The 18,368-nt window shown below is 43.1% G+C and overlaps 1 protein-coding gene across 7 annotated transcripts in view; it reads left to right on the forward strand.

The window, feature by feature from the left end:
- The window catches only part of Prune2 (prune homolog 2 with BCH domain), a 252,898-nt gene that overhangs the window by 219,794 nt on the left and 14,736 nt on the right, over window positions 1-18,368 (forward strand). For 5 of the 7 annotated variants that reach the window (XM_060387203.1, XM_060387181.1, XM_060387197.1 and 2 more), the window contains exons 12-16: window positions 4,137-4,310; window positions 10,448-10,550; window positions 11,104-11,235; window positions 13,223-13,309; window positions 18,125-18,223. In XM_060387203.1, the coding sequence (XP_060243186.1) occupies window positions 4,137-4,310; window positions 10,448-10,550; window positions 11,104-11,235; window positions 13,223-13,309; window positions 18,125-18,223 (595 nt within the window). The remainder of the gene's footprint in view (window positions 1-4,136; window positions 4,311-10,447; window positions 10,551-11,103; window positions 11,236-13,222; window positions 13,310-18,124; window positions 18,224-18,368) is intronic. The other 2 variants (XM_060387190.1, XM_060387194.1) reach the window with 1 other exon arrangement.

Consider the following 18,368-nt stretch of genomic DNA (forward strand, 5'->3'; position numbering starts at 1 on the left):
ATCAATAAAGGCATAGGAAAAAGTATCAAGAGCAAAATCTAAATTTCTTTTTGGTAATAAATACACAGCATGCATGTAAATTGAAAAACTGAGTACAAGGAAAGACAGTAATTGCAGTACCTGCCAGAGTTCTCTGTAGAGATGTCTGCCAGATCAGTGAGGCCAGAGGAAAAAGATAGCAGGCATGTTCACGTGAGTGAGAGAAATAGAGAGAGCAATGAGCATTGCAAAATTCTCATGTCCTTTAATAATTAAAGAAACACACATCCTAAATTGCCAAGGATTAAACGTTCTGACAGTGTTTTAATTCTCTAGTGTTTTAAAAACAGGAGGAAACAGGCACTCACATATTTTGGTGTGACATATTCAAGGATGAAAATATCCATGGCAACTAAATGGTTTAAATCCAGTGGCCTAAGCAAGATGCTCTTCCTAGAAAATTATCCCACAGCCATATGGGCTCAAATGACATAATATCCCATGTAAAGATATTAAAGAAAAATCTTTTAAAAATATTATAATAAAATTAACTCTTTCATCATAGTTTCAATAAGCTGAGATTTCAACAAAGTAAAACACTTGAGAATTAGTTTTAAACTGAGCAGCGTTATAATTCCTGAAATGAGGAGAAGCCTGTGCCATTCGATAGAGTCAATTGTCAGACAGAGGAATCGTCACACTCATTCTTAAACCCTATGTGTGAGACTGAGGAGGGGTGCCATTGTCCATTTCCTCTATTTCAAGAGCAATTTCCTTGTGGCTTATAGTGTTAAGTGTTACTCCTTCCTCAACTGATAGGCTGTCTTTAGAGAGCTTTTAGGTTAACATCCTAAAGGCGTGTTCGCGTCTAGTTCCCTCCCGCTTCTGCCACCCTCCTAACTTCCCTCACTAGCTTCACTTTGCTCTTGCATCTGTAGCAACTAGCAGCCTCCTTGGAGTATAGTCATGTGCATTCTCCCCTAGAGTATGAGTCACATGAGGGCTCACTCCTCGTGCTGAACATTCTGTGGGTTTAGAGAAGTGGAAAGTGGCCTGTAGTGTACCCTTCCTTCCCTGTGTTGTGTGAGGGTCTTCCTAAGGACACATGAGAAAATGTCTATCCACCCCACATAGGGAGAGAGCAACAGAGCAAGTAAGAATGTTTTCAACATCCAACTTGGCAAGCCGGTGAATTTTATTGGGGTTACTTACTGGAGCAGAAATGACTCACCCTACAGTGATCACCAAAAGCCCACTTGGTGTACTGCACAGCCTGCAGACTGCTCCACAGGTTGAGTGTGCCTTCCTCAGGTAGATGGGTCTCTTGGGCTTCTGCTAGGCAGCTGGGCTGGTCTCTGCCTCCTTCCTGGCAGCTCAGATAGTCTCAGATAGTCTGGCAGCCTAGTTATCTGTCTTTCAGTGGTTCCCAGCTTATATATGCTTGGAAAGGGAAAGGCCTTGCATATCTGTTCAGTTTCAGGGATTTCCTGAAGGCTTTGGATTGTTTACTTCCAAAGTTAAGAAGCTTCCCTGCTTGGCTGGAATGCTTAACCTCCCTTAGAACATTTTGTCTGAATTCCCTCAGACTGAGGGTTTCCTATTGCAGAAAATTTCCTCACAAAACCCTCCAGCCCCTGGCTGCCATTGAGCCTTCTTCGATTGCCTGTCTAGCTTTCCCCTTTCCCGAATGTCATACAGTTAGAATCACACAGAAAGCAGCCTTTTCAGGTTGATTTTCTTCTCTCGGGCATCTATGACTCCTTCACATCTTGAGGATTCATTTCTTTTCAGCATTTTAAGGATATTCTAATGTATGGATCTAACACTTCGTTTCTCCAGTCACCTATTGATAGGCATTTTGGTTGCTTTGAAGCTTTGGCTAGTATGAATGAAGCTACTATAAACATACATATAACAATTTTTATCGGGAAACACCCTTTCAGTTGGCTAATTTCGAAGGAGTTAAACTGTATGATACAAATTTATTTATAAGAAACTTCCAAACTGTCTTCCAAAGTTATTGGAACATTTCCATCCCCACTATCAAAACACAAGAGTCCCTGATGCATACAGTCTCACTAGTTTGGTGCTTGTCCCTGTTTTGGACATTAACCTTTCCAATAGCAGAACCCATAATAGTTTGCTATTGTATTATCTTAATATGCTCTAATGATAAATGACATCATACATCTTTTCTTACGCCTCTTTGGTATCTATCTCTTCATTGGTGAAGTGATGTCTGCTCAGTTCTTTTGCCTCTCTCTCTCTCTCTCTCTCTGTGTGTGTGTGTGTGTGTGTGTGTGTGTGTATGTGTGTGTGTTGCTAGGAACTGAACACAGGGCCTTGTACATACATGGAGAACACACTACTACTGAGGTGCAGTATTTCCCTGCTTATTTGCTAATCAAATTGTACGCTTTCTTATTGTTACATCTTAAGCATTTTGTATATTTTGAATAACAATCCTTTACCAGATTTGTGTCCTATACACACAATGGTGAGTTTACTGATGTCAGTGGCAGGCATATGTCTACATGAGCATCAGAAGACATACATGTCCGAGCCTAGAGTCCTTGGAGATCAGAGACAAGATGAGAAATACGAAACCTGAGAGAGCTAGAATTAGAAGCTGAGTTTCCCAACCCAAGAAAGGAAGAAGCAGGAAGGGATGCCAGAAAATTAATGGATCTGCACACTTGACATGGTGCCATGGTTGCTGCCTTCCCTCATTAACAAGCTGCTGAGGGCTTCTGGGAACATAGTGGAAGCAGAACAAGCCAGGGCCCTGTGGGTGGTATGGCTGTTGGTGTTGGCAAAGAAGGCTGGGGTGGGCAAACCAGCTGAGCCTCCATGTCCAATACTGGGTCCTGGTGGATGTTTAGTGGCTGCCAAATCTCCCAGGAAGCAATGCTGTGCCATAGGTCCTTGTAGGCTATCTCTAGTTCCCAGAGCTTGCTCAAGCATCCCTGATTTTACCCACTCATCTTCCCAGGGTTTGAGTGCTCTGAGGAGGTTTCTAAGCTAACTATGGGATGTGTCAGTGGCGGTGGGTATCAAAGGCGACTCAGACAACACTCTGTCACCCAAGGAGTTCACAGCCTGTTCAGAGTCACACTCAATGCAGCTCAGTAGCTCAGAAGAGTTTACAGAGCACAATGTATTGGCCGCTACCTTTCTTTTCAGTTTCTGCATTGCTATCACTTCCCTTTTAACACCTGCTGCCGTACCCAGTGCCAGGGTTAGGAAGCACAGCACTGCTGTTACTAGCACTGTGCCACGGAAGACTGAGGTAAACAACAACAACAACAACAACAACAAAACAATGTAAGTTAAATGGTCTTTTTCTCCAACATAAAAATAGGAAGTTTAACAGCTCAGAATTATAGGGAAGGTTATAAATAATCGTCTCCTTCAAACCGTTTAAAGCTACGAAGAATACCCTTGTTAAACTCTATCAGTACTTCTGGAGAAAAAAAGAGAAAACTGGTTAGCAGTTTGAGCAGTTGCAGCTTATTCTTTTAATAAACATGATTGCTGTTTTGAATGCATAAGAAACTTTTCACTGAAGCATACTCACTGAGGTTTCTGTTGTTGCGCTGCTTTGTGAATCCAAAATTTCCAGTCTACGGAGTTGCTTGCTTCTCACTTGCTATACACTCTTTACTGTAGCCTAATTTTGAAACAGTGCATGTGGAGAATTACCAAACTTCTCTGCAAACATACGCCCTAGCTTCACATGGCTTAGTCCCTGCGGTAAGAGCCTTACAGCAGAGGTTTAAGTAGTGTCGTCAAGTAAAAGCTCAAACACTCCAAGCCGTTGGGGAAGATAGCCCTAGGAAACCAAAGGTTTCTGGGCCTTATACCACGAGAACTATCCATAGCGTTTAACCTGCCTGGCAAAGGATGATCTGGTTCTAGAACTCTAGAACTCTGACCTTGAGTGTTTCTGCTTTAGCATAACCTGAGGAAAGGGTTTTGTTCTTCAAACAGTCTATAAGGTAGGTGTTGTGTGGCCGGGCTGCTGTCTACCTTTAAGAAAACTATGCATAGTGTGCAGTTCCCAGAGTCTGTGAGGAGATGGTTCACAGCTTAGTCTCTTGCCTGCTTTCCCTGTGGAAGTCTCGCTGCCTCAGTCCTGTGCTGTGCTTCACTTCCAGAAGATCCCATGGCCAACCAAAGCTCTGGTCAAGAGTCGGAGTCTATTCCAGAATATACAGCGGAAGAGGAGCGCGAAGACAACCGGCTGTGGAGGACGGTGGTCATCGGAGAGCAGGAGCAGCGGATTGACATGAAGGTCATTGAACCCTACAGGAGAGTCATTTCTCACGGAGGTACTCACGCTCTGTGCGAGTCTGGGGAACGGGGAGGGCACACCCTAGTTTTCCCTGGGAAACAAATGTGGAGTTCAACTGAATTCTTGGCACATAGAACTCTATGGTCATTAATAAGAAGACCTTAGCCTTAGAGGGGCTTCCTGTCCCCTTCAGAGGCTCCAGCACATCTTTTTAGCCTTAGCCTGATAGTTATTTCTCCCATCAAGAGTTTGCTTTCCTATGACCCATATTCCATTCAGGACAGACAGAAGTTATCCACAGTCAAAACCTCCATTTTGGCCAGGGACCCAGGAGAGGGCAAAGTGTGTTCTGTGTTTCCAGTGCTTTCCCTGGGGCCTCCCCAGGCACGTGTGTGGCTCTGATTTATTGAGGACTCAGAAAAAAGTCAGGTGAACACAGGCATTGCATTGAGTGCTGTTGACTTCAGAAAACATCAGCGGCTGTGTGATTTGTCTGCTGCATGCGTCCCTTTTCCTGCGGTCTGGGGACCCCTCCCTAACTCCCTAGCCATCCAAGAAAAAGCGCACACTATGAGGCAGCTGCTGCTGTCAGCGCCCTCTCTACCTTAATGAGAACTAGGGAATAAGTTTTGGAAGTGCATTAAGAGTTTGTTTTTCAGTGCTGTGGGCTGAAGCCAGGGGTTTGCACACACCAGGTAAAGGCTCTACCACTCAGCTGTCTCCTCAGCCCTTCCTAAAACAGTATCAAACCAAGACAATTCACTTTCTAAAGAGCAACGGGTGTCTTGGGCAGCCATACCTCCTCCTGACACACCTCTCACCTTCCTCTCCATGTACTGCTACCTCCCATGAGTACGAGGGGCACCCAAGGAAACTAACTGACAGAGACAGAGAATGCCCTTGTGAGCCTTTGACCATGATCTTCCTGTTTCCTGCCTTACTGCGTGATATGGAATGGCAGCGTGGCCCTGTGATGGCTGCTGTGGGCAGGGGTAGGATCCTGTGAGAGGAATCTCTCCTTCAGCCCTTTGGAATGAGGCTGAGCAAAGCTTTGCTGAGGGTTGCTGGGATGACAAGAACAACAGGAGCCCTCCTCCAATGTTTACAAAAGTCATTTTTGCTCTTCAGTACCCCTCTAGTATTTTTACTTTGGGGCAGAAAAAAAAAAGAAACAAACAAACAAAAACACAAGCAAATAAACCTCACAAAGATTGACTATAAAAGTGAACTGTGCTTCCTGTAATATGCACGGGAAACAGAAAAGTCTGCCAGAGTGCGTTAAAGTCCTGTGGTTGATGATGGTCAGACACGTTTGCTCTTAGGGCTTTGTCTTAGAGTCACATGTCATGAAAAGGCTGGCCCACAGTTCTGCTGTCACTGTAAGACTAATCTGCCTCTTGATACTTTAGTACAGTCATCTATTTATTTTCTTAAGCTCAGTCAAACCAAGGGGGTTGGGTGGCCTGGTGTCCAAGTCACTGGAATCAGGCCGGAGGGGTCACCAGGAGTACACTGGTGGTCAGGGCTGTCTCTGCCTGTGTGGTCTCTTTAAAGTCCATCTGTGACCTGAGGGGAACCTGGTTTGCTGAGCTCTGTCCCTGCCGCCTCCTCCCTTTGGCACTTGCTCCTCTCCACAGTATGTTGTGTGCACTCATCTTATGCCTGAGTGATTAAGTTTGTTTTGAAGAGAGGGCCACCTCTCCTTTCCCTGGCTCTGCCTCAGTCTCCTTCAGGTTCCCAGCTGCATGAATATGCCTCTAGCTGCACCTCTGCTTGTTATTACGAAGCCATCTCTTCCTACATGCTGGACAGCTTTTGTGCTCTAGGTAAAAAATCACTCAGATGTTACTTCTGAATTTGACAAAGCCTAGTCTTCCATGTTGGAGACGCACACCACTCTCCTGGACTCTGTGATAACATAGGATCTTAGCTGCCAACTGAGCTTCTAAGCCTGGCTTCTGGTGCGCATGTCAAAACAGACAGCACAGTGAGCACAAGCCTTGCTTCCATGATCCCTCCGCACTGATTCCAAAGATGTTTCCTATCAGCACCAAGAGAAACTTCCAGTAGAACAGTGTTCAGAGTAAGAAACGGCCAGATGGGAGCAGCAAAGGGCTTGGAGACATTGGTTCACAGTCAGATGCTGGCCAGGGTTCTCAGCCATGTTGCTTATCTACTCTTCAGATTTGATGACCTTGGCATGAGCACCGTGTGTGCAATACAGAGGCTGAGTTCACGGTCTCTGACCTTTCTCCATCGCCTAACCTCTGGCCTCAGTCACTCCATCAGCTGAAAGAGGAGGATTGTGATACCAATGTTCATATCCTGTGGTCCCATGAGAAACATTCTTGCCATCTGCTTAACCACCCTCCCCCTCAAAAGAGCAAAAACCATGATGGGTGGTTTTACATGTCACAGGGTCACGTGGAAGCCAGAACTGACACTTTTTTAAAAACTTAGAGCTGAGAATAAGGTCACTGACTAACCAAGGGCTATCATACCAAAGGATGTTAACAAGGAGTTTGCTTTCTTGTTCTCTTTTTACTTCTCTTATTTCACTCTAGGAGACTCAGGTAACCTTCTCTGCAGCATTGCTGGACAAAAGAGACTGGGAAGAAAGAGCAGAAGGGTTGCTGGCTGGGGGGTGTGTGTGTGTGTTCTGTTGCACCGTGACATCCTCCCTTCTCTCTCCATTCCATTTGCTGGCCAGCAAACTTGTGTCACATCTCTTTCATGCCTCTTGTGTCACCTCAGGTAAGGCCTGCCATCACCGCTCCACGGGGCCTCAGGAGGCTCCATGGTGGGATTGCTGGCACTCCCCATCCCCAGAACATGCATCCTTCACCCACCTCTTATTTATGAGAACAGAGTCTGACAAACTGAATGTGTAAACAATCAAACTCTAAGCCAGACCTGCGACTCCAGCTACTTGGGAGTCTAAGAGGGGGATTCTAAATTTAAGGCTTTCGGCTATAGAGCAGTTCAAGGCCAAATGGAACAACTGAATTGAGATGCTGACTCAAAATGAAATTTAAAAATCAGACAAGATTTGTGGCTCAACAGTAAAACACTTCCACAGTCTGCCTCAGGACAAACAGACAGACAAATCAAATTTCATACAAATTATGTTACCAGCAGGCAACTTTACCTAAAAAGTGACATGGTTTGGGGTAGAAAGTGAGGGCTTAGCCAGTCCCAGAAAGCATCTGTACAGAGGACTAGAAAGAAAAGTTCCTCACTCTAGTTATGACTCTTAGTAAAAAATTTTTTTGAGGTAGGACCTCACTATGTGACCCAGGGTAGCCTTGAACTCATCATCTTCCTGCCATAGCATTCCAAGTACTATGATTGCCAGCATAATGCTACCGCACCTCTCACTGGTGAGCAGTTATTTTTCAAGTGTGTCCGAAGCTTCACTACAGTTTAAGGGACAAACTTTTGTGTGGAGCTCCTTTTCTTTTATTGCCTTTCCTGTATCATCTCCTCTTCTCTTATTTCTTCCTCGCCATTTTGCCCCATTTCTTTTTGCAGCTCCTCTACCCAGCATGTCTGGACCTACTTTTATTTGTAAATCCAGCAACTTTAGCTAATCCCTCACTTAGGCTTCAGTCCCTGCATACTCCTTTGTTAGATGATTTAGGGATTGCGGAGCCATGGCACCCTAAACATCCATACATTTTTCTTAGGAATTCTCCAGAAGCAGAAAAGGTAACTGAAGAGTCCTGAGCTCAAGAGCTCTGACACCTGGAGCTGACAGCTACATTTAGAAAGATGCATTCGTGCTTGTTTTTCCATTGAGATTGTGGCGTTGACTCTTGTGTTGGACACTCATGTTGTCCTGTGCTGTCTGGACTGCATGTCTTCATGTTATCTGCCTTCTACAGTCCTTGTGGATTTCCATTTGTTTGTGAGTCCTAAGAAATAAAAAATGTTTGAAACAGGAACTTCTCATATAAAACATATGTCTTGAGATGTCCTTCATGTCAACCTTCTGAAAAGAAGCTGGTAAATAACTGCATAGTGGGAATGAAGGAATTGAAGCAGCAAGTCCCGGAGGAGGCTGAGGGGCTGCTGTCTCACAAATGTGCTATACCAGATATAAAACTGATATAGGTAGCATCGTATAAGATTCGTGGCAAAAATACCCTGCACAACACCCCAAATTAGTCACATTGACAAGCCCACAACTGGATGTATTTTTAGTCCATTTTCCCCCTGCTTTGTTGGTGGAAGAGCATGATTGGTGTCTTTGTTGGGGACATCTTGTTAAACTGTTTCTCAAGAAAGAGCCATATCAACCTACTGCCAACATTTTCCTGCTGTGTCACTTCCAGAGCCAGTTCTAAAAGGAAAATGGGAGAACAGGATCAGTTGTAGGAACACTCTTGTCATGCCCTGCTCAAAGCTTCAAAGGCATCTTTATGTGATGGCTGTAAATTTGAAATCATATCATGTAACCTACAAGTATGTTAATGGCTGATGAGATAGCTAAAGCAGGTAAGGCTTCTGCCTACCTGGTGACATATGTTTCGTACCCAGAACTCCTATGGTAGAAGGAGAAAGGAGAAAGGTAGAAGGGGGTCACAAGTTGTCCTGTGACCTCCACAAGTGTGCCAGGGAACATGTTTGTACACACAACACACTCAAACACCAAATAAAATAGATAGATAGATAGATGATACATGATAGGTAGGTAGATAGATAGATAGATAGATAGATAGATAGATGATAGATAAGAAAAACAAATGTAAGGAGTGTCTGGTGGTACATACCTGCAATCCAGCTACTTAGGAAGCTGAAGCAGGAGATAGCAAGTTTAAAGGCCCACCTAAGTTACAGAGTGAGCTTAAGATAAGCTTGACACTTTAGCAAGACCTTGTACAGAAACAATTAAAGGCTGGAGCGGTAGCTCCGCAGTATAGCGTTGCAAGGCTGCCAAGACTCTAGGCTTAAGCCCTAGTATTACAAATGGACATGTCTCAGACTGATCAAGGCTGAGGGTAGCTCAGTGCTAGAGTGTGAGGTTAGCATGTGTGAGGTCCTGAGTTCAATCCCCAGTACTAACCCAATGGCAATCTAGGGCATTCTCTTTTCCTTTAAATATCAGAGACAAGCTGGGCATGGTGGCGAATGCCTGTAACCCCAGCACTCAAGGAGGCAGAGGCAGTTGGATCTCTGTGAGTTTGAGGCCAGTCTGGTCTACAAAGCAAGTCCAGGACAGCCAAGGTTACACAGAGCAACCCTGTCTAAAAAAAACAAAAACAAAACAAAACAAAAAGTATCAGAGACATATTTCATTCCACACACCTCCCCAGGGAGAGTTGACCAGCACCTGCCATCAGTTTCAGAAATGAGCTCTGAGGAAACAGAATGCTTGTGGGAAAGATGCTAAAATTATGGCACTTATTTCAAAAGATGGAAATGATGTCCTGAGCTGTATGTATATTCCTGGACTTTGGGAGTTTGAATGGTGGAATTACTTGCATTTCACAGATCCTATTTTTCTCAGCTCTACGTGCAAATTAGCACTTCCACCTCCCACCCATAGCATCCGGAAATGATTCTCAAGTTATCCCAAATGTGTATATTTTCATAGGGAAAGAGAATTTAGGTAGGCCCTTTTTTAGTACACTGCTTTCTCTAAGATGTGAGACTGTGAATTCGATGCTGTTATTCTGGGCCTGGCCAGAAGTTACTATGTCTTCCTGCTCTTCCTGTTATATCCAGAGAATCCAGTATCACCACAGTCAAATGACTAGGCCTGGAAATCAAAATAAAGGTATTTTTCATGAGTCTCTCTACTCATCCCTGCTTATTGGAGTGTATGGGTCTGGGATTTTATTGCAGTACACTGACTAAATTGTTGCAGCTAACTGGATCTAAAATTTAAGAAAACCAATATAGCTCTAATAAAGTCTCTTTCTCAGCCGTCAGAATGATTTTATATAAATTAAGTTTTGTTTTTTTTTTTTGTAAAACAGTGTTTAGGTAGAGACTTATGAGTCAAAGTGCCTCATATATATACAAGACTATATAAACATGATAACCACTAAAAGATAAACACACACACGCACACACACACACAAAGGGCAAGACTTCAGATTTCTTGTGAAGCAATGTGACCTTGTTAAAAGGATTTCTTTCAGTTACACATATCTTCTTATTTGTCCCCAGGATACTATGGGGACGGTCTGAATGCCATCATTGTGTTTGCTGCCTGTTTTCTGCCAGACAGCAGCCGGGCGGATTACCACTATGTCATGGAAAACCTTTTCCTGTGAGTGGTGATTGGGTTGACATCTGTGGGCATGTGATGGCTGATAAGACACCTTTAATTGAACGGGTATATGGCATAGCTGGTCCTAAGCCTTTGATAAGAAGCCAGTAGCATTTCAGTCACAGAGTCTTGCTCTAGGGAACTCTGGAGAATAGAGGGAAAAGAAAATGAGCAGAGTTTGGCCCATAGTTAAAACTTCTGTGACATTTCCTTTGGGCAAAGAATTGTTTTTGTTCCTGATGACATGGTCTTAGTGACAGAAACCTGCCTTCATTGACTTTTGCCCTTGTCTAATCTGAGTTGCCCTTAATGTTTGATAACATTGCTGACATATTTTTTGTCAGCTTTTAAACCCACATATTATTCTAGGGTGGCCGCACATAAACAAATAAAAGGACAATGTTCATGCATTGTTCTCAAGAAAAAGATAACACACACCACTATTCTTCATTGTCACTCACCCTGTAATCTGAATGTCACTTAATTATGCTGTAAATAGAATAAAACCTTTTATGTGGGAACTGAAAACATTTCTCCTTCTTCCTGTGACCAGATATGTAATAAGTACCTTAGAGCTGATGGTAGCTGAAGACTACATGATTGTGTATTTGAATGGTGCAACCCCAAGGCGGAAGATGCCAGGGCTAGGCTGGATGAAGAAATGCTACCAGATGATTGACAGACGGTATGTGGGTGCCGCCATTTAATCACTCTTTTGACCCCCTTGATAGCTCTCACGTATAATTGTCATTATATATGAATCAGTCATATCTTAGGGATACCCGGCCACTCAGACATGAAACAGTTAGTTGTAAAACTATTAATGGAAGTGCCATGTGATGTCTGACGCTAATCTTCCCTAGGTTTTGCTGGCTGAGACTAGCAGACCTAGTCCCAGCATTGGTGGGACTTGAATGGACAAACCGAGGAACTCATGAATCTTTAATGGTGCCGTGTGACCTAGCTACTGTTTTATATGCTAGGGTAATGATGGCCTACAAAACTGTTGCAGTCTTATTTCAGCGTTCACGTCACTGCAAGGTGACTGCTAGCCCAACACTGCCTTTGTGTGCACCTTCCTCTCTGCTCAAACTTTATTGTCCTATATAGAAAAATCAAAATAACAAACTACTAATTTACAATATCTAGTATGTATTACATCCTGTTAGATGACATTTTTTTCATAATGTGACATTTTTTTCATAACAGAGTGCCCTGTTACATTTAATAAAATATTTATTTTTTTTAATTTTTATTTTTCACAATTTATTCATGTTGTAGTCCCCTCCCCCATCTCCTCCTGGCCCCACCCTTCCTCCCTCTTCTCCCCTATTCCATTCCCCCTGTCCACTGAAAGAGGAGTCCTCCTCCCCTGCCATCTGACCCTAGCTTATCAAGTCTCACGAGGATTGCCTGGATGCCCTTCCTCTGTGGCCTGGCAAGGTCAAGTTGCCAGGGGGAAATGATCAAATAGCAGGCAACCGAGTTCATGTCAGAGACAGCCTCTGTTCTTCTTACTGGGGAACCCACATGGAGAAGGAACTGCCTATGGGCAACATCTGAACAGGGGGTCTGGGTCCTCTCCATTCATGGTCCTTGGTTGGTGCATCCGTCTCTGCAGGGCCTCCCTCCTAGCCCAGATTTATTTATTTATTTATTTACTGTCTCCTTGTGGAGCTCCTGTCCCCTCCAGGTCCTTGTACCACCCCTCCCCCCTTCTTCCATAAGACTCCCTGCTCTCTGACCAAAGTTTAGCTGTGAGTCTCTGCATCCGCTTCGATCCCCTGTTGGGTGAAGTCTTTCAAAGGACCTCTATGGTAGGCTCCCATCCTGTTCCTTCTCTTCCACTGCTCAAAACTCTGTTTTATGATTCAACAATAATAAAGTAGCATTTGTTAATACTGAAAAGTATGCCTGATAACCACATTAAATTAAAATGGCTATTTTCATTTATATATAAGAACAAAATAAGGCTTAGTCAGACCAAATAAATTGCCAAGGGTCAGATGATGTAGTTTTGCTGGAAGAATGCTCCCTAACATACACAGGGCACTGTGTCCCATCCCTTAAATATACCTATAATCCCTGCGTTCAGGAGGTGAAGGCAAGAGGATCAAAAGTTACAAGTCATCCTTAACTACACATTGAGTTTGAGGCCAGCCTGGGCTGCACAAGGCCCTGCCTTAAAAACCGAAAACAATTAACAAATACATTAATAAATAGTCTAAATTGTTATTGAGGACGTATTCTTTTCAAGTTAACAAAGATAAAGCTAACAGAGTTGAGAAGCATCAAGAAGCAAAAAGGTGCCAGTTGTTAGAAAGGTGTGTGCTGTACGAGTATTGCTCTTCTCTTTTCCATTTGCACCTGTGGGAAAATGAGATTTAGGTCTCAAGCTGTGACTCAAAACTCACTCCAGGAAGCTAGGAAGATAGCCTCGTTTATGAAGTGCTTGCCAGGCAAGCACAGGGACCTGAGTTCAATTCCCAGCACTCACAAAAAAACAAAAACTAGGTGTGGTGGTGCATGCTTAGTCCTGGACATTCCTCACCTTACCTTTACTAGAACTCCTCCCTAAAGCTGAATGTATTCTTATTTGGGGAATCTATTTTCTGTTTCTGACGAAAAGCAAGTTAACAGGAATATAGAATTGTTTCTTATTTTCAAAATAGGTTACGCAAGAATTTGAAGTCATTCATCATTGTCCACCCATCTTGGTTCATCAGAACGATCCTTGCAGTGACTCGGCCTTTTATAAGGTATGGCTGTGACAGTCACAAGACCACTGCATGGGGTGTCTTCAGAGTGCACAGTTTTCCTGTGACAAGGATTTGAAAGCTGAGAGATTCCAGGAAAACTTAAATTACCTCTACCTTTCTGGAAAGATACTTTGTTCTCATTTAAAGGGCCATACCTTTAATTTGATGGCACACACTTGTAATCTTAGCACTCAGGAAGCTAAGGCAGGAGAATTACAAGTTCCAGAGTACCAGGTTCCAAAATGAACCCTTTAAAAAAAAAAAAAAAAGGAGAAGAAGAAAAAGAAGAAGAAGAAGAAGAAGAAGAAGAAGAAGAAGAAGAAGAAGAAGAAGAAGAAGAAGAAAAAGTGATAATTACTTTATATAAATATTTTTCCCAACCATTGCAAAACCTGGCCTCTGAGTTCCTTCCGTAAGTGTGGAATGTGACGTGGTGAGAGGTTGCCACATAGAAGGAACATTAGGCAGTACTTTACAGAGATACGTTATTTTGTATGAAATCCACCATTTGGGTGACATGAGGTGGTGAAGGCTAGAAAGGGCAGAAGGCCTTACCTGTGTCATTTCTTTTGGGCAAGAACTGTGTAGGCATCAAAATTGGGTGAAGAGTCTGAGGAGCAGTTTTGAGAGTTGTGTTGGGCTCTAATGTAAGGATTCATTGTTTTTATTCAATAAGTATTCAACACTTGACTTAGGTACTATATAACTTTGTGTTTGGAAATGTAAAGCAAATAAAACGCAGTACATAATATAGTAAATATTTAGACACTTAAATGAATGGAATGGTATTTATTTTTCTATTTATTTGATTTTTAACTATACCTTCTAGATTTTTTAGAGGAGGTGGTATTTGTAATAATTAAAATAATAAATATTACTATTTTAATGTTAGCATTCTCATTCTTCTAACAGTTGAGGATTCTGCCTGGAAAAATTATCTGTTGACTAAAGGTGGCACACTGTGGAACATGTACCCCTCCACACAGATAGACAGACAGACAGACAGATAGATAGATGGTTTGAATATTATAAAGAGTACAAAGTATATAAAAATCTATTTAATAACTACAGAAATGCTTTGATAAGAACATAAAAATCAATGTACACAGATAAGCGTTTAAATCGTTAGCTCCCTCCCCCCAACAGGGTTCCTCTGTGTAGCCTTGGCTGTCCTGGACTCACTTTGTAGACCAGGCTGGGCTTGAACTCACAGAGATCTGTCTGCCTCTGCTTCCCAGAATGCTGGGGTTACAGGCATGCACTACCGCACCTGGCTCAAGTTTCTACCCTTGTATTTTATTTATTTTTAGTTTACTTTCTGTATATGAGTGTTTTGTCTGAGGTCAGAAGAGGGCACTTGACCCTCTGGAACTGGGGTTGCAGTTGGTTGTGAGGAATTGACCCCATGTCCTCTGGATGAGAAGGAAATGATCTTAACTGATGAGTCATCTCTCCAAGCCCAGAATTTAGCTTTAAAAAAAAATACTAAAAGTTTATTTAAGATTTTGTATGTCCCCCACCTCTCCCCTGGGCATGGGAGGGCTGGCACCACCCCTGGCCACTCCTCTCTCCAGCCACTGCTCAGCTCTCCACAGTTGAAGGCTTCTGGTGTGCCTGGCCACGGGGAGTTTGACCATGTTCCAGTGAATATGTGACTCCTTCCTCCCTCCCTTCCTCCCTCCCTCCCTCTCTTCCTCCCTCCCTCCCTCTCTCCCTTTCTCCCTCCCTCCCTGTCTTCCTTCCTTCCTTCCTTCCTTCCTTCCTTCCTTCCTTCCTTCCTTCCTTCTTTTTTCTTCTTTTTTGAGAGGGAGGGGAGGTCCAGGAAGGACTGATGGGTACATGATGTGAGACTCCAAAATAATTATTACTAATTTTTCTAAAGTACAGAAAATTTTGTACGGGCATGTGCGCATGAGTGCAGTTGCCGGTGGGAAGGCCAGAAGAGGGCATTTGCTCCCATCGAGCTAAAGTTACAGGCAGGTGTGAACCACCCAATGTGGGTACTGGGAACGAAACTCAGGTCTTCTGCAACAGCACTGTATATCTTACTGTCGAGCCATCTCGCCAGTCCCCCCAGACGTAACTCTAACAAAACAATTTTTGGCTTTTTGGCTTTTGAGACAAGGCTATGCTCTGTACCCTAGACTGGCCTGTGACTCACTAAGCAGCCAGCGCCAATCTTGAACTCACTGAGATCCTTGTGCCTCAAACCCAACCACTTCTTCCTCAGCTTCCCCCACCTCCTCCACTTCTCTTCCTTCCTTCTCTTTTTGGTGTGTGTGTGTGTGTGTGTGTGTGTGTGTGTGTGTGTGTGTGTGTGTAGTCCTGGCTGTATTGGAGCTTGCTATGTAGACCAGGATGGCCTCAAACTCACAGAAATCATCCTGCCACTACCTCCTGAGTTCTTGGATTAAAGTCATGTGCCACCAGGCCCAACCCTGCCTCAACTTCTTGAGTTTGGGGATTATTGTCATATTTTAAATAAATAAACTTTATTTGTTTTCAAATAATTTTTTTAATAAATAAAATATCCTTTGCTATATGACTTTAAAAATTGATAATGGCTTAACACACTCTATCTTAGTAATAGACCACTTTCCTACCATGTGCAGTGTGCCCTGGGTTCAATCCCTAAGACTGTAAAACAAACAGGACCAAATCACCTGAAGTGGAAGACAGCGAACATCCACGGAAAGGACTCAGTCAATGAGTCCTTATTGATCACTCTGGTCTTGGTCACGGATGCTTCGTAAATGGTTGTGATCTAGGAAAACTCTCTCTCTGACCATCTCAAAATATTGTTGCTTGGTGTTCTTTTCAGCCATTTAAAAACTATATGAACAGGGATGGAGATGTGGCTCAGTGGTTAAAAGAAGTTACTGAACAAACATGAGGACTGAAGGTCAGATCCTAGCATCCACATAAAACCTAGGCATGGTCCTGAACACCCCTGTAACCCCATCAGAGAGATGGGAAGATAGCTGGAGCTTGCTGGCTGAGAAAACACAGGCTCTCGTTTCAGTGAGACATCCTGACTCACAGGAAAAAGGCAAAGACTAATAGAGAAGGACACTTGGTGCTCTCCTGTGACTTCTGGGCAAACACACGTGGGCACACACACACACACCGTGGCTAAAGAACAACATCTTTAGTGGAGGTATGTGAGAAATTGAGTTTGTTTTTCTTTATTTTAAATGGGCTACTTGTCTGTACCAAGGACTCAATTAGTCACAAATGACTGAGAACTTGCACGGCTCAGTTGCTGCCTAGAGGACCTCCAAGCTTTGCTATGGATACAGGGCAGAGAAGCTAGCAGTTACCACACAAGGAGAAATTGAAGCCCTTTCTGGGGGTGGTGATGTCTCTGTGTAAGAATGAGGTTGGGGGTAATGTGTGAAAAGCAAGGGATAAAGGGGTAATCCAGGCAGCCTCCAAGGTGAATTTGAGGGGCTACGCGGGTTAGCTAGCTGAAATTAAGAAGGGAAGCAATCCAAGTGGAGGAAAGGGCAGACAGGAGGCACAAAGGGCAGAGCACGGTGTACTTAAAACTATCCGTTCCAGTGAGCAAAGCGTCAGAGAGGTAAGGCAAGCCTGATGCCTTCCTTCTCGCTTGTCTACTTTGTCTTTTGTTGGAACCCCATAAGTCACTTAAAACATTGGCTAGACACCACACAGTTTCCTCATAGAGTCAGCTCTCTGTATCTCTGGGATCTGCATGTACAGAGTCAGCCAACCAGTGATAGAAAATATTAAACAGGGAAAAAAAAATCTCTGAACATGCACAGACTTTTTTTCCCCCTGCTCACTTTTATTCCCCCTAACCAACTATTGGCATGGTCTCGACATTACACTATGTATTACAAGAACTCAGAGACAGTTTTCAGTATGTATGCATAGATCATGTGTAAATTCTACAGCATTTTATGAACAGCTTTTTAACATCAGTTGGATCTGGGGCACTGGGGGTTGAGCGGTGGTTCCTGGAACCAGTCCGCCATGAATGGTGAGGGAAAGCTGTATATGCACTCTGAAAGCACGGAGCTTGCAGAAGTCGAGAATAAACTGGTAGATCCAAGGCTCCAGTGATGCTCAAAGGGTAAGCAGTTTCGGGAAGAGAATGACAAAGTTCAGGAGAGCCCTTATACACATGATGGCTAGCGTACATTTTATACTTTCAAATTTCTAAGAAGGTAGACTCAAATGTTCTTATCAATAAAAAGAAAAGAACGTAAGTATGTGAGGTGTCATGCGTTACCTAACACAATTTAACTAGGCCTCAAACAACTTTCTATTTCTGAGCACCTGCTGTATAAATATATATATATGTATATATATATATGTCAATTAAAAATAATAATGGCAATTCCTACTGTTTCTAATTGACAGAGCTATATAGCTATATATAGTTACATATAGTTAGTTTTATATATAGGCAAGTATGATGTATAGCATATAACAATAATGAAGAAAAGATGGTGAATTTAGGAGGGGGAGGGAAGAGTTAGGTGGAGAAGGAGGGACAGGGATCATGGAGATGCAGTGCTCATGTATGATCTTCTTTAAAAATATATTTAAACAACTGGTAATAAAACAGTGCCTGTCCCACAGTAATGGCTGAGATAGTGTTACCCTTTCTGTCCAGCAGGCATGCTGGGTCAAGGGTTTGTGAGACCTGGGTTTCATCCCCACTGTCAATAATGTAAAAAGAGTCTCAAGAAGGTCTTTGGGAAGAGACAATGGCTTTAGGAGGGAAATGTAGCAACTCATGATGGGAAGCTCTTCTTCTTCTTCTTCTTCTTCTTCTTTTTTTTCCAGCTCAAAGTTCAGCAGTAAAATCAAATATGTTACTAGTTTATCTGAGCTCAGTGGGCTGATCCCAATGGATTGCATCCACATTCCAGAGAGCATCATCAAGTAAGTCTGAGGGCTTTGGAACGTTGGTGAGAAATAACACACACTGGAGAATCAGGTGTGGGGTGGGGGAACACACTCCCTTCCAGAAATGATGGGAAGTGGCATCTTATTTTTAAAGGAAATATTAAGTATTGTGTAAAAAATA

Source organism: Meriones unguiculatus, chromosome 1, assembly GCF_030254825.1.
Source record: "Meriones unguiculatus strain TT.TT164.6M chromosome 1, Bangor_MerUng_6.1, whole genome shotgun sequence".
Classification (NCBI taxonomy): Eukaryota; Metazoa; Chordata; class Mammalia; order Rodentia; family Muridae; genus Meriones; species Meriones unguiculatus.